This window comes from Coffea arabica, chromosome 7c, assembly GCF_036785885.1.
Source record: "Coffea arabica cultivar ET-39 chromosome 7c, Coffea Arabica ET-39 HiFi, whole genome shotgun sequence".
Classification (NCBI taxonomy): Eukaryota; Viridiplantae; Streptophyta; class Magnoliopsida; order Gentianales; family Rubiaceae; genus Coffea; species Coffea arabica.
This window is the reverse complement of record NC_092322.1, coordinates 36,703,153-36,729,061: the sequence shown is the minus strand read 5'-3', so window position 1 is coordinate 36,729,061 and position 25,909 is coordinate 36,703,153. Positions and strand designations below refer to the sequence as shown.

Here is a 25,909-nt window from a genome sequence, read left to right as displayed (position 1 = left end):
AAATTCATAAAACCAAGATTAAATGACAGAAAAGTATAAGAATACTATGGTAAGAAAATGGAAGAGATGGCCAACAGTTTTAAAATGAGAAGGAAAAGAGATGGCAATACATCATCAATTTAGTTAGAATACAGAAAGAAAAACACATGCATAGAGAAGACAACGGAAATGAAAGAGTTCATTATTAGAAAGAAAAACCATGCACACAGGACACAACATAGATGAATAACAGATGAACAGAAAGAAGCAAAATAAATGCAGTGGACATATTTAATTGTTGATGACAGTAGAACATTCCAACGAATATAAGAGCAATTACACTCATTAAAAATAATCAGCCACAAAACATGCAATAATTGGCGAGGGGCAAAAGAGAATAGGGGTGTGAATCGAAATTGAAATCGGTAATTCGGAACTTTGAAATCAAAATTTTTCGGAATTTTGGTATCAGAATTTTCGACCGATTTCGATTTCGAATTCACCAATTCCGAATTCGAATTCGTTCCGAATTCAATTCGAAATTTGGTAAATTCCGATTTCACCGAATTCATGAATATAAAAATTATTATTATTATTATATAAATATTATATTACATATATATATAAATATTATATATGTGTGAAAACGAAATTGAAATCGAAATAGGAATTCCGATTTCACCGAATTCATGAATATAAAAATTATTATTATAATATAAATGTTATATCATATATATATATGAAAAACATATTTGAAATCGAAATAGGAATTTCGAATTCCGATTTTGATTTCGATTTCGAATTGTGAATTCGAAATCAAAATTTCCGATTTAAAAAATCTCGTTACCGAATTCGACCAATTCGAAATCAAAATTCCGATTTTCATTCTAAATTATCGAATTCGAATTTCCGAATCGGTCGGTAAATCGAAATTTTTCGATTTTGCACACCCCTTAAAGAGAATCAGAGCCACTTAATGAAACTAACAGAAAGGTTAGAGCAAATAAGCTGTAAACAAAGTATATAAAATGACTTCGATGTGGACATGCACAAAATTTAGGAAAGAAAAGACCAAGCAGGAATAAAGCAGCGCATCAATATTGTAAGTAATGGGAAGTAGAACTCACCAGTAAGACAAAGGGGAGAAAAAGTAGAACGCAAACGGAACAAAAGAGCAGGAAATTTCTATGGTTTTTGTAGTAGGAAGAAAAAGTAAAGCATAGAAGAAAAATCACAGAGCACCGTTGGTCGGCATGACTAAGACAATGGAAGCTTTGCCAAATATACAAATCCAATGGATAGGAAAAGTCAACAAATAGATTAAAAATGATCAATAGCGAACAAAAACATAGATAATGAGCACACTTCACATGAAAATTTAATGCAGATGAGATAGCTGAAATCCGAATTGCAATAGCAGCAAAGCAAAAAGCTCAAGACAGGTGGACATGCATGCAAAATAGACACGCCATGCATACATCGTATGCCTTCAACCACAGTAATATAAAGAGGTGCTTAATTGCTAATAAAAGAAACAGTGAAGCACCCACATAAACAAATGCATAGATGGTCAAAAAATGAAGTAAAATTGACGATAGGCAAATAAGCACAAAAAAAACACTTGGTTTAAGGCCACAGGTAGAGTTGTGGGGAACAAAAAGATTAGACACACATGGGATCTTATGGCTCTCAAAGTGGTAAAAAGGTGAACATGTCCAAAATTGGACCGCACATAACAAGGTAACCAAGACAAAGGGACAAGATAGTCCAAAAGAAAATTAGCAAAGAAAAGTGAACAGTGGGAAAAATTGTCCCCATGTAACCTTGCAGCTCCAAAAAGACCATGAAGGACAAAATGAGTAGTGGAATCACAATATAATCGGGACAATCAATTGCGATCTACTGTTGATCGGCCTTCCACGGTTTATATAAAGTAGAGATTTAACATGATTAACAAAATTTGTAATCCTAATTGAGGTTAGACTTGTGCTAATTATCTACAATTCGATATTTTTAATTACAAATTTGTGATATTAGTTACATATAATATTTTAAAGTATGAATTTTAGAATTTGGGCCAGTTCTTTTTTTAGCCCAAAGTCCAATAAACATAAAAAAAGTTGTGCTTGAGTCTTCATTTATCGACCATAGATGCACCAACCCAAACTCACTTATTAAGTTTTTTATTGGGCCGAAATCTGGATATTTCAAAACCAGACTCATTACAAGTACAAGCATGAATTTTTTGGAGAAACAATCTATCTCTCGGTTTGCTATAATTAATTATCTTAACGGATTTTTGTTTTATAAAAAAAAAATTATATTAACGGGCAACAAGCCTTTCTTCAAGTTCCATATTATTTAGTGCAAGCTTGTCCTGCACAATAGCATATTCTTAAAAAAGCATTTGGAGGATTGCAAAATTGTGCTTGAAAAGTTTCTCAAAAGCAAAAATGCATCCCATCAAACAAAGGTATAGAATATGAAAACTTTTATTTTAGTTTGTCAAAGAAAGTTAACAATAGATGTTAAAATCTAATCTTGAAACACGTGAATGAAAATCTTTTTCAAAGTATGAGATGCATAGAAGGTTAGACAAGATCTTATAAACAAAAAGGAAAATCATAATGGAAAGAAAATACCAACTTCACTACACATCCTAATTTTGGACAAATTAAAAGCTACCGAATTAAAAAAAAAGAAAAATTTCATATATTTCCTTCCAATTGAATTGTACAAACTTTTTCTTGATTTCTTTGTTTTAGAGAAAGAGCTTTTTACAAATTATTGAAAAATTCATGAGAATTAAAACAAAGAGACATTTTCAACAAAAAATGGAATTTTCAGGAAATAAAAATAGAGAAAATAACAAGAACAAAAAAAACAAAATTCATCGGGAATTAGCAACATAATCGATCCTACGAGTTTGGTTTTATTATTCATACTACTACCACCACACTTGGCTACATATAGGTAAATTTAGCAGCTAAAATAAGTAACAAGAAGAATAAAATTCTAAATATTTTTTCCTTCAAATTGAACCATATGAACAGAATTTAGAATTACCAACATGCCCAATCCTTACCAATTTAGTCCTTCACTATAGATCAATTTCTCTTTAGGTCATATTGAAATCTATTCGAATTAACAAGACGAAAAAGTCTATATACTTCTCCCTCAAATTGAATCATATGAACTGAGTTAAGAATTGTCAAATCAAACTAATCTTACTAATTCGATACGCTTACTCAATTTCATATTTCATACAACTACCATCCCTCGTCATTATACATCCGTTTCTCTTCAGGTCAAATTAAAAGCAAATAACTAACAAGAAGAAAAAATTTTCACATATTTTCTTTTCCAGTTGAACTACATAATTAAATTGAGAATTGTTAATCAAACCAATCATATCGGTTTAATCTAATTGCTCGGTCTCGTATTTCATATTACTATCACCCATCATCGCTATAGATCCTTTCTTTCTTTGGGTCAAAATAAAAGCTAAACTAATTAACAAGAAGAGAAGAATTCCACATAATTTACCTCCAATCAAGCCGTATAATTAAATCGAGAATTGTCAATCAGACCGGTTTCTACCGGTTCGGGTTGATTAGTTGGCCTCAATTTTCATACATCACCAAATCTCAGATGGCAAAAGCCGAAAACAAATAGGAAACGGAAACCCAAAGTCTCAAACGGAAACCCAAAGTCCCAGAGGCTAGAGAGAGGAAGAAAAGCAGCAGAACTGAGAGGTAATTCAAGAAAAATTCCCCAAATGTTCGATTAATTTCTCCTTTATATTGGTTAATTTCTGTTCTGAACTCTATGCAGATGTATTAATCGGGTGAATTTTGCAGTGGCTCAAGCACACACACACGCACACCATGAAACACATGCAGTTCCGCACGTTTTGATTGTTTCAGGTGAAAATTTTTTGCTGGAAAGCTTTTTGGCGTCAAATGCCTAATGTTTTTTCTAATTGTTCTTCAATTTTTTTCTCTTTAGTTTTCTGAGATTTTTTGGGGGGTTTTTTGGGTAAGATAAATGAATGTGTTAATTTGATTTCCCTTTTCTGGATTATTTCGATGTTAATTTTAGAGATAGGTACTTGAATTTGAGTTTTTTACTGTGAATTCGAGTTTTTGCTGTTTATACCTGGGAAGGTTTTGAATTTTTGAGTCCCGAAGTCTGGAAAAGAGTGTACGGTTGAGAATTTTCTGTCGCTTTTGAATCTTCAATTGACTATTTTTTTGTGATTTTTTCCTTTTGTTGACGGAATTGTTGTGTTCATGTAACCTAGGGAGTAATTAAAACTTTGGTTTTGAGGGTTCACAAGAATTAAAGTTGTCCAGTTGTTGAATTGTGCCATGCAGATTGTTCTTAAGGATCTAGAAACGATATTCTTATTTTTTGCCTATTGGCATGATTGTGTTATTTGCGAAGATCCGAATTGGTAAAATTTTTGACAAGAAAGTGGATTTTAGAGGATGCATTGCCAAAGAAGCTAGGAAAGCCTGACTGGCTTCTTTTTAAAACGTAAACTTTTAGTAGTGTTTAACATGTGCAAATGCTATTCTCATCTGGGATACTGCAACGTATCAAATAGTATTCAGATTTGGAATGCTATCATAAGTCTTGCCAAATTGGCCCCAGGTGAAGATCCAGTTATTTTGTGCTTTGTAAAATTGGACAACTTTAACCAATTAATTTAATCTTTTGCAGGTGCTGACCAGCAAATGATATAAGTTTTACATTTTTATAGCTTTGCTTTTTGGAACAGCAAGAACATGAGTGCTCCGCCTAGTAAAAGGTCGCATGAGGAGGTCGGAAATGGAAGTGGGGGTGTTAGTGGCAGTCATGGTCTTTCCTCTGCTCCAAAGTTCCAGCATGAGGATTCCGGCACATTCCCTGGTGTGATGGGTAGACTGGAGTCTTCAACCTCGGGTGATTTCCATAGTCCTTATGACATAGGGCAGGATGCTCGGATGCCAAAGCTACCGAGGACTGAATCTCGTGATGCAGATAGAAGATCACCTTTGCTTCCAATGTACCGAGTGCCATCATCTTCAAATGACACTCATTTGGATCACCCTTCAGGTTTTGAAAGCAGGTTGGAATTTCGAGATACCAAGGAAGGAAATAAGGACCCTAAGTTTGAGAACCGTGAAAGTAAGGTTGAACAAAGGGAGTTACATATAGGCAGTAGGCTTGATAAGGATGTGAAGTTTGACAGCAGAGGAGATGATAATAAAGCAACCAAGCATGAAAGGGAAACATATCCAGAACATAGAGCTGACATAAAGGTAGATAAGGAGTCTTATGGTGGGGCAAGCAACCATCCGAACTGGAAAAATTCAAATGAACAACACAGGGGAAAAAGGTATCCTGATGCCTCTGGAGGGAATGTGGATCCATGGCAAGCATCACGATCCAGTTTGCATGGCCCAGTTGAGGGTGTAAAGGAATCCCCAAATGTGGAGGAAAGGGAGTATGGTGAAGCACGTGAGGCTGTTGGAGAGAACAAGGTTGATTTTAAAGGGGAGAATAAATTGAAAGAGAGAGAAAGGAAAAGGAAAGAGGTAAAACAAAGGGATTGGGGAGAAAGGGATAAAGAAAGAAATGACCTGCGAAACGCTTTGCAGTTGTGCAGCAATAGCAATAGTGAAAACAAGGAGCCAATGCGGGAAGAGAGAGAAGCTGAGAGGTTGGACAAGGAGAGGAAAGATCTTTTGAGAGAAAAGGAGAAAGTAAAAGAAAGAGAAAAGGATTTTATGAAAAAGGAATCAGGGAATGGAGCTGAAAAAGAAAGTCCTCACAATGATAAGGAAATGGTAGATGTCCCCAGCAGAGCTGCAGAGCTAGAGAATCCAACCTCAGAATTAAAGAAACAAAAGGACACTGATAGTTGGAAAAATGTTGACAGGGAGCCTAGAGAGAGGAAAAAGGAAAGAGATGCAGAGGAGGAAGGTGAAAGATATGACAAACGCAATAAGAATCATGACAAGGAGTCAGATGAAGTATGTGGTGAAGCTGAAGGGGGTGCAGAAAGGGAGAGAGAAGTTTTTAATTATGGAGTTCAGCAGCGTAAGAGGATGCTTAGGCCAAGGGGCAGTCCTCAACGTACTCATCGTGATCCTCGTTTTAGGTCGCGCAATCAAGATAATGAAGGGTATGGATTTCAAAAGTTGTGTGGTTGCCTATTATTTTCTTGGAGATGGCAATATCCCATGCTTTATTTCTTTAGATGCATGTTTTCGAGATAATTTGATACTTCAGGTCTTGACTTGTGGAAGTGTCTTTTTCCCCTTGTTTTGGTTATTACTCTCACTTTTAATAATTTGCGTATCAACAATCTTTTAATTGTAGCTAAATGCTAATTGTCAAGGTTATTTAATTTATTCCTTTTTATTTGAATTTTTAAAAATAAGTTCCAAAGATTGCATGCCTAATTTACCATGTCTCATAGTCGAATATAAGGGTGTGCTTTGATCTGTTGTAAGTATTTAGGTGCTAAAGAAGAACAAGATCTTTCTTGGTAGATCTGGTTTTTCTTGATCTTTGTATTGATGACTCAGGAGGAAGGATGTTATTCAGAGGGAAATGCATTTTAATGTGGTTCCTTCCTGGAAGTTTCTCCAAGTGTCTTGGGAAGCTAGAAATACTGAAGTTTCAGGATTTTATGAAAGATCTAATTTTAATGCCCTTTTGAACTGTTTTGACATCTTTATATCTGGATTTAGGAGAACCCGATCTTATATGTTTATTTAACATAAAAGGCAAAAGGTGCAGTAGTTTTTGTGAATTTTTGAGATGAATATTAGTATTGTTCAATACTGATTCTCATTAGATATTTGGTCTGGTTTCTTCTTCTTGATGCTCTCTCCCTCTCTCTCTCTCTCTCTCTCTCTCTCTCTCTCTCACCGGCATTCTTACACAAATGCTCTAAGTCTTTCATTTTCCACTAGCCAATAACTTGACTATCTTAACATAGTAGTTAAAAGAAACAACGCCTGTTTATTCACTTATTGAATTCAAAAAGCTGAGGGCTCGTTGCTATCCAATAGATTAGATAAAGTTTTCAAGAAAAAACATGATAATGGTTGAAGATTTCGAAGGGATAAAAGAGTGCAAGGGAAGATCTTTCGCATGCACTCGTGCGTTATCTCGGTCATATCTGAACTGTCATATCTGAACTGGTGTTTAGATTAAACACTATATGCCAGAAAAAGTACGTAATGAAATGGAGATATCAAGCATGTTTGCATATCGATCATGCATGTCTCCTACATTATACTTATAATTCCATATTCAAAATGCCATATAGATGAGCTTGCAATTATTAGGTTCATTATCCCGTGAACCACATAATAGAATTTCGAAAAGGAATTGCCATTTTTTATGAAGACTAAAAGAAATGGTATATGACTGCTTAAAAGAAAGAAAATCAGAATAAGTTGAGTGAGTGTGACATTTAAGTATCAAAAAGAGGATTGCTCACCTCTTTCGCCCTTTCAATCTGTTCATAATAGTTTCATCTTGTGTGTCTAGCAAGCGGTATTTTTTTCTGTCAGCAGTTAGCATGTTAAAATCATTGTGGACAAGTGACATTTCAGAAAGGGCCTCAAAATAGCTTCTTGATACCAAATAGCACAACAGTGGATTGTGTTACAGGTACACACCAACTTCGTCATTGGTTTACTTATCTATCGCAAACTATAGTTACACTAAGGTAAATATATTGCATTTTGAAAGCTTGGTTTCGTTCCATTATATTGCAACTAAAATTTTTCACAAGAAGAAAATGGCTTTAGAAAGAATTTTTGTAACTATAGTTGCTAAAAAAAAACTCTTGTGGAAACAAGATTTTCTATTGAAGAACATAATAAATGGCCAATATCAGAAATTGTACTGTCACATGTCTACTTAAATTCTAATAAAGGAAAACAACTTCAAAATAAAATCTCAGTCATTTAATAACTCATTTTAACTTGACCAAATTAGACAAAACAAATCAGAAAAAGAATTTCAGAAATCTCAGTGACATTGGGTTTTAATTCAAAGTTGATTATCTCACTAAGAAAGTTCCTAGTAGTCATTGATTGTATAAAAACGTTTAAAATTTAATTCTATGTTAACCATAAGTAAAATATTTTTATGATATACAAACTTTTAAATGTAGCTTTTTCTATTGTAGAATGCATGGTATTGTCAAATGTCATGTGGTATAGATTGTAACTTTGCAATGCTCTTTCATTCCAAAGCCAAATTAATCATACTTGGTTGTGGCAGGCTCGGGATATGACGAACTGGACTCATTCATTGATTGAGTTTTTTAATCCATTTGACTGGCCTGCCTAGCATTATTGATTGGGTTTGAGCATGGTGTTAGAACATTTATCCCATCACATAGCTATCATTTCCTCTGTAATCTAGATAGAGCCCATGGGCCTCTATAGTTTTCTTTAGCTTTTCTAAAAGTTGGTCAGAAATTATGTCTTGAAAGACTCTTTAAACAATTCCAAGGATTTGTTTGTTAGAACAGCTTGAAAGGCTAAAGCTATTATGCAAAAGAAAAACAAAGGGTGCTTGAGAGCTTGGATTATTTTAGCTAATGTAAGCTAAGAATAAAAGTGAAAAGCACTGGGATGCCTCAAAAGAGTTTTTAAGCTACAATGAGCTTATTTTGAGTGAGGACAGCCTTTTAAATGTGACTAAATAACATCAAGCAAAAAAGAATAGCCCCTGACATCTGTTTCAATTATATGATAGATTTTATATAAAGGTTTCCTGTGTTACTGCAGCTTGGGATTGGGTAAATGCACTATATAAGCATGTGAAGTTTATGGAATATGCTCAAGGATTGAAGGAAAAAACGTTATTAATATGAAATCCTTAAATATGAAGTCGTTAGGATCTTATTTTGTTTGGGCAGGAAAACAATATGCTCGATTTTTTACCCTCATCATCTCAATGTTAGGCAAGAGTGTAATTAATCTGAGACACACACCAGTTTACAATACATTTCAACTCCATTAGTTTCAGTATTGTATGCATAGTGCATTTTGCTGAAGGTTTGAAATCCATAAGAGTAACCATCTAAGTGCTTGTCTACGAATTTGATCGTATAGGTTTGAAGTAATTTGTATTGCAATTACTTGACCCTATTAGACCCCTATTTTCCTTTTTCTGTGACTTGAAGTGCTATAGTGTATATAGGCATGAGCCATTTGGCATTTATCAAGGTCAGCTAATTTTGTGCAGAATCAACGGCAGTGAATTGATATAGAAACTCTGTTAGCCACATGGCAATATTAGAAAGAGCAAGCGTTACATTCTATGTTATAAATCGAGATATGCTCTTCTAGTTTAAATCAAGAAATACCCTTCTAGTTCCCTGGTTGATCCTGAACCTGACCTATTTCTAAACATGACCCTCGGTAGGCATATTAGTCCTCCAAAAGATCCTCCATCTAGAACAGATCTCACTGATCTACTCCTCGTTTCTCTTGTCACCGGGATGCAAAAGTAAGTTAATTTTCTCAATTTTGCTGTGGTTCAAGTTGTACGGCACAGGTAGAGTTAGGTTTTGCATCTGTATGTGTGTTGATCTACATTTATAAATTTGTTTGACTTTTCTGAGCATCTGATCTTGGCACAAATCCTTGACGAATGTGGAATTTAGGATACTTTTTCCTAATTTGTCTTTGAACGTAATCGAACCATCTTGCTTTTTGTCCTAAATACATCTTAGAGACAGCAGATTGATTTGGACTGCCTTTTGAACATCTTAGAGTAGGCCTAAGGTGATTCGCCGACTTATCAATCAAGTAATCACCTTGATTGTGGTGTCATTCTTCCCGTTCTAATCAATCTCGCGCAGTCCTTGATTGATTATGAATTCCATCCCCGAACGTTATACCTTAACCTAGGTCCAGGGCTTGTGGTTCACGTTCTTGATTCGTCTTGGCATATCGAGAATCGTATCGTTATAGCTATTAAATAGAAGCTTAGCTGTGCTTACCATATGCTTGATTAATTTGAAAATCTGGTGCTTTGATATTCTCTGGTCATTTTCCTATTTAAGGGGGAGATAAAGTTGGGCGAGTTAAAATCAATGCATATTTATCCTATATCCTTACCTTGTACTAGTATATAGTGCTAAAGTTACAAGTTTTAATGCTTGGAAGGGTTGATGGGTGAGTATGGACCTAGAGTAGGAAGGGTGTGGGTTTAATGGGTGAGTATGGATCTAGAGTCTCCAATTAAAGTTACATGTAAAAGTTTCAGGGCTTGTGAAGATTTCTTTTGATATTGCTTTCAAGATCCTTATGTGCATGTAATAGTATGAATATGACACCGATATTTGATAGTATTATATAAGATAGAACCTCTTACCATGTTGCTTGCCGATTAGTACACTTGATCATAAGACTAGATGTGCCTTGCTCTTTTAACAAGATGAATTTGGTTAAGTTTTGTACATGTTTTCTTCTTGTGTAGGAGTACTTTTAATCCCATAGTGACCAAAAAAAAAAAAAAAGAAAAAGAAATATGGTTATGGTATTTCTGTGGAATACTTTCTTTTATTGCTGTACAGAGCTGATAACAAGGCTTACATTTATCATGGTCAAATTTGGTGGAAATTTGAGTAATATTTACTACTGATCTGGCTGTTAGCTATTTTGACATGCAATTAGAAGTTATTGCACTTGAGGTATGTCCATTTGAGGCATATATAGTATATTCATCTATTTGTGGTGTGGCTATTCTTTGGAAATCTTATATCAATGACTTCAGTTTTCCATGAATTTGAGTAAAAGTGTCAATTAGTTGTGTTTTAGTTTGTTGAACTCTTTTACGTGTCCCCAAAAGAATGACTTTCTGTGTGTTTCTTTTTATTCGGTGCTGTAGTGTAGGAGGGCTAGTACACTTAATGTTGCCTTGTACTCAATATGGCCCAAGTTTGGCTTGCCTACTTGATCTACTGATACCTTTTAGTCTCCTAGAGGGTGTCCATTATGTGTGTACCATTTTGTCAAATCAAATAAATGCCATCTCCCACAAGGTCTTGATGAAAAAACTGCTGATATAGATGAGCTGAGGGAAAAGTTTGTTAAGTGGTGGTATATATGATATTGAGGTAGTGATTTTGTTTGAAAGGCATAGGTAGACTAAAAGTATTAACCTTTGTAACCTTTGGTTTTTGCATGCACTTCCTTACCTGCTTCTAACATATTCTGTTATAATTTCTAGGCCGAATAATTACCTATCGATTGTTATAACCTCTATTAACTGTTTGAAGAATTATATTTACCGCCTACGATAAAGCTTCTCAGGACCTTCCATTGAATATTGAAACTAGAAGAAAAAACCCCTGTTTCGAAATTTTGAGCATGACTTTAGTTGTTAAATTGCAGAAAGGTAGCACAGTGCCACCTTAAATGAGGTCCACTTTATCAACAGTAAGTTCGTACCAAGGAATGAAAAATTGTATTTTATATGATTCTATGGTCAATTAGTTACTGGCATGATAGAAACACTTGACAAGTCAGCTCATGAGTAAAGGTTAATGTTGCGACAAATGACTATTTCTGTGATGATGATATGATGTTAATGGAGTTATGGAATTGCATTTATCATTAATACTGATGGCGAATTTTATGTATTGAGCGGTCTACCATCTACTGCATAGTAGTTTGCATGCTCATGTGAAAAGGAGACTTTGAGTTTACTCGTACAATGTTACAAATTCTTGGATAGGTTCAAAGCTATAGGTTACTTACTGCCTTTTGCCCGTTATTTTTTTCGCAGGTCTCAAGGTAAGCTGTTATGTTAATTCATGCAACAGAGAATTATGAAGTTGATTCATAGAAGGGGAGTATGTGCATATTAATGTTGGCATGATTTTTTTCTTCTTTCATCTGTACTCTTTTTCATATGCTTTCAGACCCTTCGATGGCTACACAAAACATAGAACATTTGAACTGTGGCATGGGACACAGTGTGGGACATGCAGAACAGAAGTGCTCCATACTCGGATATATTTTCAGCTTGAATTTAATGCATGCTTTACTCTGTGAATCATTTATTCCGTGATGCTGTGTAGGAAATTTCTTATGCATTAGATTGCTGATGTTGGGCTACTGAATTAGTTATATGAAAAGGTTACAAAAACTTGCTTTGCCTCGTAAAAAGTCTGCATTGATATTCTACATGAAAAATTCTATTGTGTTGCATAGACAGAAAGTTACACTTGATGTGTGCCCCTCCTGGCTTAAGATGTTAGAATTGGATTATGCCCGATATGGTTTGACTAGTTTAATCAAGATTTGATTGACATTTTGTTCTGCTGTTATAGCCTCTCATGGAAGCACCCCCCCTCTCTGTCACACACACACACACCACACACATATATGCACCTGTGCGCACACTTGTAATGTGTGCCAGTCTGTAATTCAGGTTGTTCACTCAGCTCTCTCCTCGTTGCATCATCAGTGCCTTGCTTTTGTGAATCCTCATCCATTATGAGCATCCATATTGTCACAGACTCAGTGCAGTTAGTGCTGCTAAGGAGCTAGTTTTCATGCATATGTTCTACTCCTAAGCAGCATCAATATTTCTTCTATGTTGAACAGCAATTTGTGATAAAGCCAATGTTTTATTTTTAGACTTTTGACTTGCTTTAACAGAGTTCTGAGATCATACTTTATGACCTTTGGTAGAAAATGGCTCCAGAAATTATAAGTCACGAGGGAAGTATAAAATTGCAACTCATCCCATTTCTTACAAGTGTCCCAGTTCTTAACTATTCAGAATATGCTTCGATATTTGTTTCCTAGCAAGTAAATTAACAAGATTTATATTGAACAATAGTAAAATTTACTTTTCAAACTTATTTTCAGGCTTTCTAGAATGGTTCATCTCGAATGCTTTCTTTGAATTGTTCCCTGTCAGACTTGTGGATTGTTTGGAGTAGTGATTTTCTGTGTTTTTAAGTTGTGAAAAAATCAGTTGAAGAAATAACAAAATTCCAAGTGAAACAGATCTGTGAAATTACTGATATAGATTACCATGTGGAAGCAAATTCTGAAAATGAAAGGGGGAAAAGATCAGAAAGAGTTGTTACTTCCCAAACCTGGAAGTTAAGGACATTGAAGTTTGGTTGGAGGGAGTATCTCTGCTCCATTCTTTTCATGTTTAACTCTTGAGAATGTTATGGTTGCATCATGTGTATGATGGGGGTAATTATTAATTTTTGTTAGAGTCTAATGGTTCAAGACTTTCCCCTCCTGGAAGCAGAGAGGGGTGAACCAGTAAGTTCCCTGGTGACAAACTGGCAGTGTGATTTCGTCTAAGATCCCATCTTGCATATTATAAAATACACTTTGACAGATTATTGGGTTATCAGAATGCTGATGATATTAATACATTTCATGGCTTGCTTACAAATGTGTTACCATGCTGCTTCATCTTTCCTCGGTAGTTCAGGACCTTTTACCATATTAGGTTCCCTTTTGTGTGATGCTTCTTCATTTGGAATTGATAGTACATTAAGGACCTTTGACAATATTAGTTTCCTCTTTTTCCATCTTCCAAATTCACGAAAAGACTTCCTGAGCAGTTCATGGCATGCTTAAAAAGGTGATACCTTGCTTCTTTATATCTACTCAGAAAAACAGTCAGGAACTTTGGCTGTACTAGGTTTCATTTGGTATGGCGCTTCTGCATTTGTACTTGGTAATGCATTAAGGGCCTTTGACAATATTAATTTCCTCTTTTTCCATCTTCCAATTCATGTGAAGACTACCTGAGCATCTTTAGACTCTTTCAGAAACATGTTTGGCAAAGACTTTTAAAGATTTTAAGGTGCTTTTGATCCTCATTTGTTTTTAATTGGACCTTCTGAGTTATTCGAGTACATTCAGTACATTGTGAAAGGCTTTGTTCACTTTCATGTTATTCTCTGTGTAAATTACTCAATCATTGGGTTTAGATTTTTTATCATCTTCTGTATCACAATTTGTACGTTAATGTTGTTTTAATGGCAGGTAAACCTGATGTGTCCACCATTGTTTATAAAGTTGGTGAATCCATGCAAGAGCTAACTAAAGTATGGAAAGAATATGAAGCATCTCAAGCAGATAAGATGTCTGAAAGTTCTTCAAATGGTCCTACTCTAGATATTCGGATACCAGCTGAGCATGTTTCTGCAGCAAACCGCCAGGTGATTCTTTGAGTTGTTTTCCACCCTGCTTTTGGGTCAAGTAGGTGTTATAATCCAAGTTTGAGGTGTATGCTCCAAAATGAATGGCTGTAGTTGAGGAACTAAAACAGATGATGAAAATGTATTTCTTCATTTGGCCAAAATTTTCTGTGGACAAAAAATGAAAGACTGGATAACACATGTTTACGATTGGCTAGGTTAAACTTTTAATTAGAAGAGATCTATTGTTAGTTGGGTTTCATAAATAGCACCATGAGGAATAGCTGGCATCTTGGAGCAAAAGTTGTTGCAATTGTAGTTTACTTTACAAAATGCATTTTTCCAAAAATATCCATGTTGTCACGTGGAATGATGACAATTCCAATACTTAGTGCTTGGTACACTGGAATGGCAATTGAAATATTGGAATTATGTCCAATTTATGATTCCTGACTATATTGGAAGGAATCACTCAAAACCCTCAACTCATTTCCAACAGTGAATAAATAAAAGACAAAATATTTTGTTAAAATACTTTCTTTCTCCCTCTCCCAGACTTCCACCATCGAACCTCCCCTTCCTCGCTGCCTTCAACACCTCTCTCTCCCCCATGGCATCTGGCAACTCCTCCCTTTTTTCTTATTTTTCCCTCTTTATCAGCATTTGACAACACCCACATGGGCTTGCCGGCAGAAAAATAGATTCAAATGGAAGAAATCGAAGAGGAAGCAGCACCAGCAAACGCCGACGAGTCATCACCGTTATTATCTGAATTCTCCCCGTAAGATCCGTTCGGTTAGAATGAAGGTGCCCGAGGTCAAGGTCCACCTCTACAAGCTTGGCAAAGGACCCATTGATGTCTTCAAGTCCAGCCTTAGTGGGTGGGACCAAGACCAGTTGGAGGTCACCGATTTTTTTCCTTTTCCATAGCATCTGACAAAATCTCTCTTCTTCTCCCACGGCCGGTCACTCCCCCCTCACCCCAGTAGACCCTTTCTTCTCCTCCCTTGCCATCAAATCGTCCTCCTCATTGCAATCGTTCTCCTCAAATCGTTCAAATCTTTTATTGATTAGTCATGAGTTTTTGTTGATAATTGTTGAACAAAAAACAAAAAAGATTTGGATTGGTAGTGATTTGATGGTGGGCGTGATTATCAATCCAAGAACAATAATTAGAAAATAAAAAATTAATTTTGATACCATTCCAACTATATTTATACCAAGCACTAGTCCATGGAATAATACCAGGGGTTCAAACCCATACTAATTTTTTGTATATCATTCCATCTCCAATACCAATTCCAAAACATGAACCAAGCACCCCCTTAGTTATGAATTCTGGTGATCTTCTCTGGCAGCATTTCTGCCCTTTGCTTGGTTCTAAAGCCATCGAATCTTCTCTGTATCCGTCGCTCTCCCTCTCTCTCTTTTTTTTTTTTTTTTTTTTTTGTTCCTGCTAACTGGACAATTTATTTGTACAAATCACCAGCAAGGACCTTTGTTCAGCTCCAGGATGTTTGCTTTTGTTTTGTTTTGCTTTGTTTTATTTTTTTTCACCACTTTACGAGACATTATGTTATCAAATTGATTGCCTAGAGTGTAAGGTACTTGTTGCTGGTGATATTTTAAACTAGGTATCACAGTATTGGTATGGCACTTTTCTGTCACTGAGTTATATCAAGTATTTTAAGTGCCTTCACAAGATCTACTTTTTTTCTGAGCTTGTGATACTGGAAGCTCCTTTGAACATATCAAAAAGAATCAGGGAACACATTTGGTTCCCTTGGAAGAACCTTCTGGTTAGGTTAAGCTCTTAATTGGTTGAACTTTGTAGACTTTATGCAGCATGGAGTTTCGATAGCCATTGGACTGAATAGGATTGCTTTTGCTCCTTGGAACCACTTCGCTGGCAGCATTCTGACTATAATGTTGGAGATTGACTTCTGGACATGATAAGAAGTGCCCTTAACTAACATGGTTTCCATTATTGTATGAAAAATGTTATGAAACCAAAAATGATAATATTCATGTCAATTTGATAGTAGGAGATCTCAAAGAATGAAAAAAGATAAATTGGGTATTAATATCATGAACTGTAAGAATTAAGTCACCTTTAGGGAAAGTGTGTAACATATCGGAATGTATACAAATAAATGTGAATTAATTGATTTTACTCTTATTTTCTTTTCATCAATCAGATTAATCTAATTTCACTTTCTTTGTGAGATCGCCATCTCTCCTGTCAGATTAATCTAATTTCACTTTCTTTGTGAGATCGCCATCTCTCCTGTCTGATTTTTTGTGATCACTACTTGCTTGCATCAAATTGGACACTCATTTAATCTTCTTGGCACTACATATGCGTAGGTAAGAGGTGGCCAGCTGTGGGGGACAGACATATATACTGATGATTCGGATCTTGTTGCTGGTAAGTGGTTTTGTATTTTATTTGTGTTTTGATATTCTGATGACCATTCTGGGAATTATGAATTGCATGATATGCTCCTTTCTCTCTAGTTCTTATGCACACTGGCTATTGTCGTCCGACTGCATCACCCCTTGAAGCTACAATTCAGGAGTTACGTGTCACTATCAGAGTATTACCTCCACAAGACTGTAAGTCAGCATGAAACTTGATATCTACTGTTTCTGGTGTTGAGTGCTTGCAAAGCTAGTTTAGATTAAAATTTGCATCATATGAGTGCTTACTGTCTTGAAAAAACTTATTGCTAATTTATGTCATGTTATAGAGTACTCAACAGTCACAATTTGCGATCCTAGTGGTTGACGTTATATATATAATATTTGCAATCATATTAGTTTATATATACATCAGTCGATATATGTCTAATTCGCAACTGAATTATGTTAAAGGCTATCTTTCAATGCTGAGAAACAATGTTAGATCACGTTCTTGGGGAGCTGCCATTGGCTGCAGTTACCGTGTTGAGCGTTGTTGTGTCGTGAAGGTTCGAGTTCTTACATTCTTCATTTTTTCATTTCTCCTATGCTTTCCTTTCTTTATCTGCAACACTTACTACTATGTTATCTCAACTTTAGAAGTTGCATTGTATGAATCTTTTGTCCCTGTCATTCTCTAGCAATTTTAGTTGTCAACTTTGTGGTTGTTAATTGCTTGCTAACAATAAATGACTTGGTAAGATCTATATTTCATTGGTTTATTCTATGGGCTGAGAGAGCAGGCAAGTTTTATTTGCTGGGGCACAGTTTAATGTTTCGTCCACCTTACATGTGCTTCAGAAAGGAGGGGCAGTTTTTGATGTACAGCCATGTCTTACACATTCATCTTCTATGGAGCCTACTCTTGCCCCAGTTGCTGTTGAGCGCACCATGACTACCAGGGCTGCAGCTTCGGTACTTATTCAAAACTCAGATTAAACTCTTTCTGTGTGAACATTTGCTTTCCACCTTCCTGATTTTTGCATCATCTTTCCTAGCATTGTTGTCATTACATTTTAAGAACTTTAAACTTTATTTGATGCTTCTGGGAAAAACAAACACAACCTTGAACAATAATTCTTCTGAAAGATTTACAAAAGATGCTCCCTGTAAGATGCTAAAGACAATGCAGATAACTTTATTTGGGAGTTTAATAGTTGCAGGACTTATTTTCTTTTTTCGCTTGTTCTATATTGGTTTTGTTGTTGCCTGTGGATCTCAATAAGCTGCTGTATTTATTCTGGTATTCCTCCCTACTTTGGTTTCAACTAAAGAGCTGCCCTAGAGCATCATGCCTTAGATCTGCTATGTTCTTAGTCATGGTAGTTCACAATTTTTACATTTAAATGGGATTTGGTGGTCATATTGTTATGGTTGAGGTCAAATATATGTTTGAAAATGTTGATTTTCCCTTTTTTTGGGTGAACTTTTGACAGCTGCTATGTTTCTTTGTTTATGTGATTTCATCATCTTACGAGAATGTTCAATTTTCATTTTTGTGATGGGGAGGGAGGGGATGGTGGGAGCTGTAACTGCAAGCTTTTTAGTGTCTTGGGGCGGACTTGCGCGACTTGCGCATTTGCAGTGGCAAACATAAATAGTCCACTTCTGATTACTGGAGCTGTGTTATAGCGGCTAATAGCTATCAAATACTAATTGATTAGGCAGGAAAATTTTTCTTCTTATCTCATCTTTCTTTATCTTCTTTTTCATTTTCATTTCATTGGTTTTGCTTTCGTTCTTATCTATTCATTCTTTTTTTCCAGAGGAAGAAGTATTCTTTAAGAGCATTAGATGTCTTAAGTGCATTAGATGTCTTAACTTCTTGTAAGATACGGGTTTCTAAGTGTTCTGAATAGATGGATTAGCCCTTCTAAATTTCAAAAGACACGAGAGATGTGCTCAAGGAGCTTTGTAAGCTTGCTGAGTAGTATCTAACAGATTGCAAATGTCAAATATGCATATTATGCTTGGTTTACTAAGGACGCTGCTATTGTATACCTTTTTTGTATTATTTTTAACTAACTTTTTTTATTTCTTTACCTCTCCCCTTCTCCCCTCCACCCCTTCCTCTCTCTCTCTCTCTCTCTAGAATGCACTACGACAACAAAGATTTGTACGAGAAGTGACTGTGCAATTCAACCTATGTGGTGAGCCTTGGTAAGTAATATGACTTGGACTGTTCTAGTTTGCTTCTTTTGAAGGATTTTATTTTTGTTTTTGGGAACTGATTATTGGTAAGTATTAGAAGTTTTTTCGTTGGTAAATAGAGTAGGAAGATTATGGATGCCAGGGGGATGGGACCATTGGCTGAATTTCGTAGTAAGATTTTCTCGTGTTTTTAAAGCTACAAAAAAGGATGGAATTAGACAATTTTCTAGTATTGTTGTAAATTCTGTTCACTTTCTTTGTTTCTGGCTTAATAGATAAAGACATGCATTTGGGGGTGAAACATCATATGTAATACATAAAACTAGCAATGACTCTTAAGTTCTTGAATTGTGCTTTTAGTTGGCAAAATTGGTCGTCTTTCAAATCAAGAATCTTTTGGCTTACAAGTAGTACAGACAGAAATTAGTGGAGCCCATCTTCTACTTAGCCGGTGGAACCTTTTCTCATATGTGCATTAAAGTGATAATTTTGCATGTTCATCTTTTCTGTGCTGCAGCAATGAATTTATAGTGACTGAGAATCCAAGAGAGTTCATTTAGACTATTAAAGAGACATGCTTGTATAAATCTGTTTACCTGAACTGATTAGAAAATGACCAATTTATTGTGAAACTTCATAGTGATAAATCAGATAAGCTCTTGTATATTCACCTATTCTTTGCTCTTTTGATTAGTCTATTTCCTTTTGTCTGTCTAGGCTTAAATACAGCATCAGTGTGGTTGCAGACAAGGGGCTTAAGAAACCCCTGTTTACAGCTTCGCGCTTGAAAAAGGGGGAAGTACTCTACTTGGAAACCCATAGCCGCAGGTAATGGTGGTTGGTAATAGTAAGCAAATGTTTTCTTCATGCTTCTGGTTTAAGTCAATGTATTTTACTAGTTCCATGTCATGATGCAACCTTTCGAGAAACAATCAATTCTTCATGTTTGAATAGAATATTTAGACAGGAGAAAGGATGTGCTAATCAAACTATTTGAGTATTATTGGTATTTTTTTTTAAAAGATTCATGTATCATATTATGCTCAGTTTTATTTTGAGCATCCTCGGTGAAATTATTTTACAATATCCGTTTTGTCAAACAGGAAAGTAAAGAGACTACTGGGGCCTCCTCTCTCTCTCTCTCTCTCCAGGACAGCGATAATTGAGCTATACACATAATTTTTTGTTATGATGAGTTTTGCTTTAGCATTTTCTGATTAGCCTGGATCAAAATTTTCTGACTTATTTGTTTGTTAGTTAGAGGCTGTTGCAAGAGGAAATGAATGTTTAAATCTTTTTCTTTTCTTTTTATTTTACATAAAAGCAAACTGTTAGCACTTTTATTTATCTTGATGCATGGGAATATCTTCTTCTTTCAATATGCAACCTGATAATTGTTATTGCCTTCCTGGCAAGTTGCTATTCATTTACTCTTAACTCTGGCAAGTATAGGTTTGAGCTTTGCTTTGCTGGAGAGAAGATGGTAAAGGCTACATCAGTGTCTCAGGCCCAAGAAGCAGAAGCTGACAAATCTGTAACTCATAGCTCACATACTTCAAATGGTGAAAAAGGCCTGATGGATGGAGAAAATGTTGTTATAGATGCCTTCCGATGGTCTCGTTGTAAGAATCTCCTTCGCCAAACAAAGATGATATCAATTGGGATCCCACTGCCCCTTGAGCATGTGGAGGTAATCTCTTAATGTGATATGCAACTCTTCTTATTTGGAAAGAGAAAGGAGTGAGATATATTGAGATTTTAATACATCTATGTAGAATGGTCCTTCTTCATTCATTATGAGATTGACCTTTTTTAGCATACACTGAAAGTAGATCAGCCACCTTTTGGGGGGGTTGTTTTTTCTTTCCTTGTCTTATGAGTTTATCTATGTATGTTTAGTTTGACATGAAGAGAGCACGACTAAAAGCATTACTGCAACTTCTGAAATCTCAAGTTTTGGTTTCTAGGGATAATTGTAGTTCACTTAAATTATCAAGCTTTTAGTTTTTTTTTTTTAAGAACTTGTAAATGGTATCCCTTGCAAGTTAAATGGACAAATCAATGAAAATGGAGCAACAAACAATTGTACATGAATGTGTAGACAAAATGAAATGACTTGGGACTCCTAACCTGTAAGTGTCACCTAGGAAAAATTAGCATAATGTCTCTATGACAGGATCCATTTTTCTAAACTTCTGCTGTGTGCATGAAATTATTTGACAGGTATTGGGAGACAATCTAGAATGGGAGGATATCAATTGGACGTCTACTGGTGTTGTGATTGCCGGGAAAGAATACCATCTTGCCCGGGCACATTTCATGTCTCCAAATTAGCTGGCAGAGTTGAATTATCATGAACTTTTTGTCATGTAATATATATACTTCCGAGTTTCATAGACTGATGTACTGGTTTGGATGCTCCAAAACAATGCCATACAATGAATTTTAGACTATTTTGGAGATTGCTGTTATTAGCTCGTAGTTGTTTTTAATATCCTCGTATATATAACCAGAATTTCTTCAAAAGAAATGCTCGTGGACTACACGTGCTTATGGTGGGAAGGAAGCTGATTTATTTGGTTGGTTGGTCGGTTGTTTTTCAGAGGTTTTCTTGTGTTGTTGGGGGGGGGGGGGGGGGGGTTGGAGTTGGGCTATGTTGTTGAAGTAAACGAATATTTTGGGGTATTTGTGATAAGGACTTGTAAATTATTTTCGACTGGGTTGTGTTGATTTTTGTCTAAATTTTCATTATGTTTAAGCTTGAAAAAGGTTCAAGGTATTCAGGAAATTTGGCTCGTACCAAATCTGTGAATATGTGAGAGATGTTTGCTAGATAGGTCGATATGGTTCAAATGCTTAGATGAGGGAACCGTAAGGGGCTTACTCTAGCTTTTGAACATCATTGCTTGGACGAGGCAGCAGTGTCATCACAGAAAAAGCAATGCCATAAATCAACATGTAAATACGAAAATTCTAAAGAATGATAAGAGTGGTTTGGGCCTCCTATGGCTAGTTCAACTGGTTTCGCAATTCGATAATTACCAGCAGGTTTCGGAATCGATTTTTATGTGTTATCTCGTTGTATATTCTTCAGACAAGGCTTTACACACGGTTTTAGGAGATTAGTTTGATCAAAAAGTTGTATATTCTTCAGACAAGGCTTTACACACGGTTTTAGGAGATTAGTTTGATCAAAAAATTGGGATACCTCTAAGTGAACAGAAAAAAATAGGATAAGACTGGTTTGAAACAACTGTGGTAAAGCTGTACGAAGGAAATTTATGAATGCTCTTTACACAAGTGCATGGTATGATTTTTGTGTAATCGCGTGGTATGAAAAAAAACTCTTGATACACAAAGAAACCCGTATTGTAGTGAGGAGAAGGGATTGATTACCTGATTCGTGTATTGCATATTCATGAAATTATTAGGTTATAGTGATTAGTTAGAAGTAGAGTTGCTAAAATCAATGATTTCCCCTGTTTGATAATCCCATTTAAGATTGAAACTTAATGGATTCAGATATTAACATATTCAGACCATTTGATAACTAAAAATTGAACATCCAAATTAATTAAGTATCATTGAATTTTCTAGGCAAAACTTGCTCCCAAAATTAAGTGATAAACTATTCACTTATCACTAAATGTGATATGCACTTAAATGTATTAAATTTAATACTTAATAAATCAATAATTTAATGGATTCGGATTTCAAATTCCAGACTTCAGTTTTATCAAATGCACCCTTAGACTTGTTTGAATGGATTATAATTAGGTAATGAATATAATTAAATCAACACGTATATATCATCAATTTGATTAATGGTTAAAATGGACGAGTCATAAATATATATGATTTCAAATGGGTGCGCGTTACCCAATTCTATATATGCCCCACTAAAACTTCTACTTTTTTTCCCCTACCATATTCTATATAATAAGAAAAAACAATATATCATTGTAATAATAATAATTAAAAAAAGGTTGAAATACCAAGTTTGCGTCTTCAGTTTGAAAAAAAGACACGGATGCAACTATTGTATTTCACCAAAAAAGACACAAAAGGAAAAAGCTCATTATACCCAACCCTATCCATTAGGAACGAAAACTTCCTTCATGCATTCTAGCACCGGGTTGTCTCGGCTGATACTTGTGTGCCCGTGAAGAAGCTAAAAACGTTATAAAAAGAGGACATCATATGCTAAGAGACTACCAGAAATTAGGCTAACTTCATTACCACCATTCCAAAAATTGGCAAAGTGAAATTGACTTGCACCGACCAATTTTTTGTTCATATCTCATGGAAGAAGGGTTATCCCAAAAAAAAAAAAAAAGCGAATGCTGTGTTTTTTTTTTATCAGACTTTTGAAGTTAGTTAATTAAATCTAATTCCAAATTTAACCCCAAAAGCCAGCAACTCTTGAATGCTGTGTTTGGTTGATGGCTTTTTCATCTTATTTACATAATTGTTTAGATACCTTGCTTGACTACCTTTTTTCTTCTCAGAAACACAATTATCAACTAAATGCAATAGATTTTGTTAACAACTCTTAATAGAAAATGAGTTCAGACGCTCCGCTTTTTTACCCAAGAACCACACAAAAAAAAAGAAGAAGAAGAAAGAATGGAATTCTTCCAACTTCAACAGGCGAAGCTGAATGCTGATGCGAATGATACAACATATGGCTAAAAGGGAAACAGGGGACTGGAGGAAAGGCTCTAAACCTCCTCAAACAGTAATGCCGTATTCTAAATAAGTAACAGTTGTAGCTCCATGTATGTAACGGTTGAACCCCAAGCCACCTTGTCACGTCCCAAATCCGATAACCATATTTAAAAAAAAGTTATTTAACTTATAATTTGAAGTGTGGCACTAGTATACCCTTCCAAGAGAATATAAAGCCGTCTATCGAATTTATAACTATAAACCAACATTTACATATTCCTTTGAATGTGCTTAAAAAATGTTCCAAACATAGAAAATCACTCATATGATACTTTACACTAAACTTTCAACATATATACATTACTAGGGTATAAAAGTCATATAGGCTACAATTTAGCAAAATTTAACTCTAGAATATAACTTGATCAAAGCTAGTCTTCAACTCATCCTAAACCGGATTCTCATTTGCATGAGAGCCAATTAAGTGGGGGTGAGCGTCGGCTTGTTCAATAAGAAGTCGATTCATATCTGTACTGGATCGAATATATTAATAAAAAATATAACATTTAATAAAATCATTTCACGTAATTCAATCACAATTGACATTTCACATATACGTAATGCATACTTATGTACAAATTCATATTTTGTAATTCTTTAATTTTGATCCGTGTGATCTTTTCTTATTCTCACTTTGCCTTCAATTAAAAAACATGTTATGGTCGCTTTATACCCGTAATAGGGCCTTTACTCACTATTTTTACCCGTGATAGGGCCATATTCCATTTAAAATGTAACTCCTGATATCATACTATGTGTCACTTTATACCCATGATTGGACCGTTACCCACTATTACATCCCGTGGCAAGACCATACCAGCATTTACATAGCCTAAAGCCTTTTCCTATCATTTACTTGTTTTAATAAGTCCAATATGTCTAAAACATCAAATGACAATCACTTTTAAACACATAGTACAATCATTCATAAGTACATAGTCCTAAAAAAATTACATATGTTCAATCCAATTTAATATAACAAAATACATTTTTTGCATAACAATTAGCAAATAAAACCTTTTTAGAATACATTTCAAAAACCATAGAGATAGGAAGGTGCCAATTACCAACTTCTAGGATAATTCAAGGTCCGGTCAAAAGTCACTCCGATCCTCCCTTAATCTTCCCCTAAAATAGCAAATTAGAACATTAACTATCGGCTTAAAACTCCTCAAAATAGTTAATAACATAATTCATCTCAATTGATATGGGAGGAAACGAAATCTAATGTCAATACTGTGCTGTCACTTGTTAAATCATCACTAACGATGCTCCTTTAAAAATTTGCAACTTGGGTTATATATGTCAAAAATCACAAAAATTGTGCTGTTAGAAACTAGACTTGAAGCACTAATGATCATTAGAAGAACATTTTAGAAATTTGGATCATAAGCTAGTCTAAATTAAGCTGCAAGTCACTGCAATTTTTCAGTCCCTAGCTGTGCAGGTCATGATTTCATGCCAAATTTGCAAATTTTCCAGTATTAATAGACAATGAACTAGAGCTAGAATATTGTATCTTTGGAAAGATTTTTTAATCTAGTTTCAAATGCTATTGTCAGCACTCAATTTTGACTTTTCTATACTAAGTTATAGTTGATTTTTCAAAACTGCTCAGGCTGACTGTTGGCCGTAAAGTTACCTGCAGCACATGGTGTTCTTGGTGATTAAAGCTAAAATTCTTCCAGTTTCTTGTGTATACCCATTACAGATGCTCAGTTACAAGTCAATATAACAAACAAAACACAAGAATTTATTCGAATCAAGTTAATTAATAGCTGTCCAACTTTATTTCCTCAACTAGTAATTGTCTAACTCATCACTTTTCTCTATAAGTTTATACAATTCAATCCAATTCAGCTTTATATAACTCAAGTATATGATTTATTTACCTTAAATTACTTGAAGTCAATCAATCCTGGTCCCTTGATTCTCCCTGAAATTTCCGTCTCTCCGTTTTGCCTCTTCTGGTATTTACGCATCAAGAAGATGCATACAAACATGACGAAGCGGCGGGGAAGAGATAAACAATGCAAAATTTGCACTATGGCCCTCTAGTTATTGATCTGATTATAAATTGTACCCTCCGCTTATGCAAAATTCTCAATTGGCTAATTTACTTTTAGTAATCGGGATCCTAATCAAACTTTGTCAAAGCAACCACAATATACAACTGATGACATGACACCAGAAACCAACATTGGATAGGTTCTCATTCTATAATTGTAATTTCACAGAAAGGTTTCCAAGTGGCAATTGGTAGTTCAAATATAATTTGGGAAGTTTAGATTAAAGGAAAATCATTTAAAATGTTCCTCACATTTTGTAAAACAACTTTTTTCGTCCCTTACTTTTAAAAATATAATTTTATGTCCCTTACAAATT

The 25,909-nt window shown here is 35.1% G+C and overlaps 1 protein-coding gene and 1 long non-coding RNA gene across 2 annotated transcripts; one reads left to right on the top strand and one right to left on the bottom strand.

Moving 5' to 3' along the window:
- Positions 1-3,176: 3,176 nt before the first annotated feature.
- On the top strand, positions 3,177-21,256 carry LOC113698961 (uncharacterized). Its single transcript, XM_027218948.2, has 12 exons — positions 3,177-3,734; positions 4,705-6,151; positions 11,794-11,801; positions 14,031-14,206; positions 16,553-16,613; positions 16,703-16,801; positions 17,060-17,154; positions 17,447-17,560; positions 18,738-18,805; positions 19,514-19,624; positions 20,249-20,486; positions 21,020-21,256. Exons 2-12 carry the CDS (start codon positions 4,770-4,772, stop codon positions 21,128-21,130), a joined length of 2,463 nt encoding a protein of 820 aa, XP_027074749.2. The 5' UTR covers positions 3,177-3,734; positions 4,705-4,769; the 3' UTR covers positions 21,131-21,256.
- A 3,146-nt stretch (positions 21,257-24,402) lies between these two features.
- Positions 24,403-25,679, bottom strand: LOC140010224 (uncharacterized). Its single transcript, XR_011817519.1, has 2 exons — positions 25,417-25,679; positions 24,403-24,652 (listed from the first exon to the last, which is right to left on the bottom strand). It is a non-coding gene; the product is annotated as an uncharacterized lncRNA (long non-coding RNA).
- Positions 25,680-25,909: the final 230 nt, after the last annotated feature.

Excerpts from the sequence above, each read along its gene's own strand:
- LOC113698961 (XM_027218948.2), top strand. The coding sequence starts at position 4,770 with ATGAGTGCTCCGCCTAGTAAAAGGTCGCATGAGGAGGTCGGAAATGGA. Across the intron at positions 16,614-16,702 it reads TGATTCGGATCTTGTTGCTG|TTCTTATGCACACTGGCTAT; the intron begins GTAAGTGGTTTT and ends CTTTCTCTCTAG. Across the intron at positions 16,802-17,059 it reads AGTATTACCTCCACAAGACT|GCTATCTTTCAATGCTGAGA; the intron begins GTAAGTCAGCAT and ends ATTATGTTAAAG.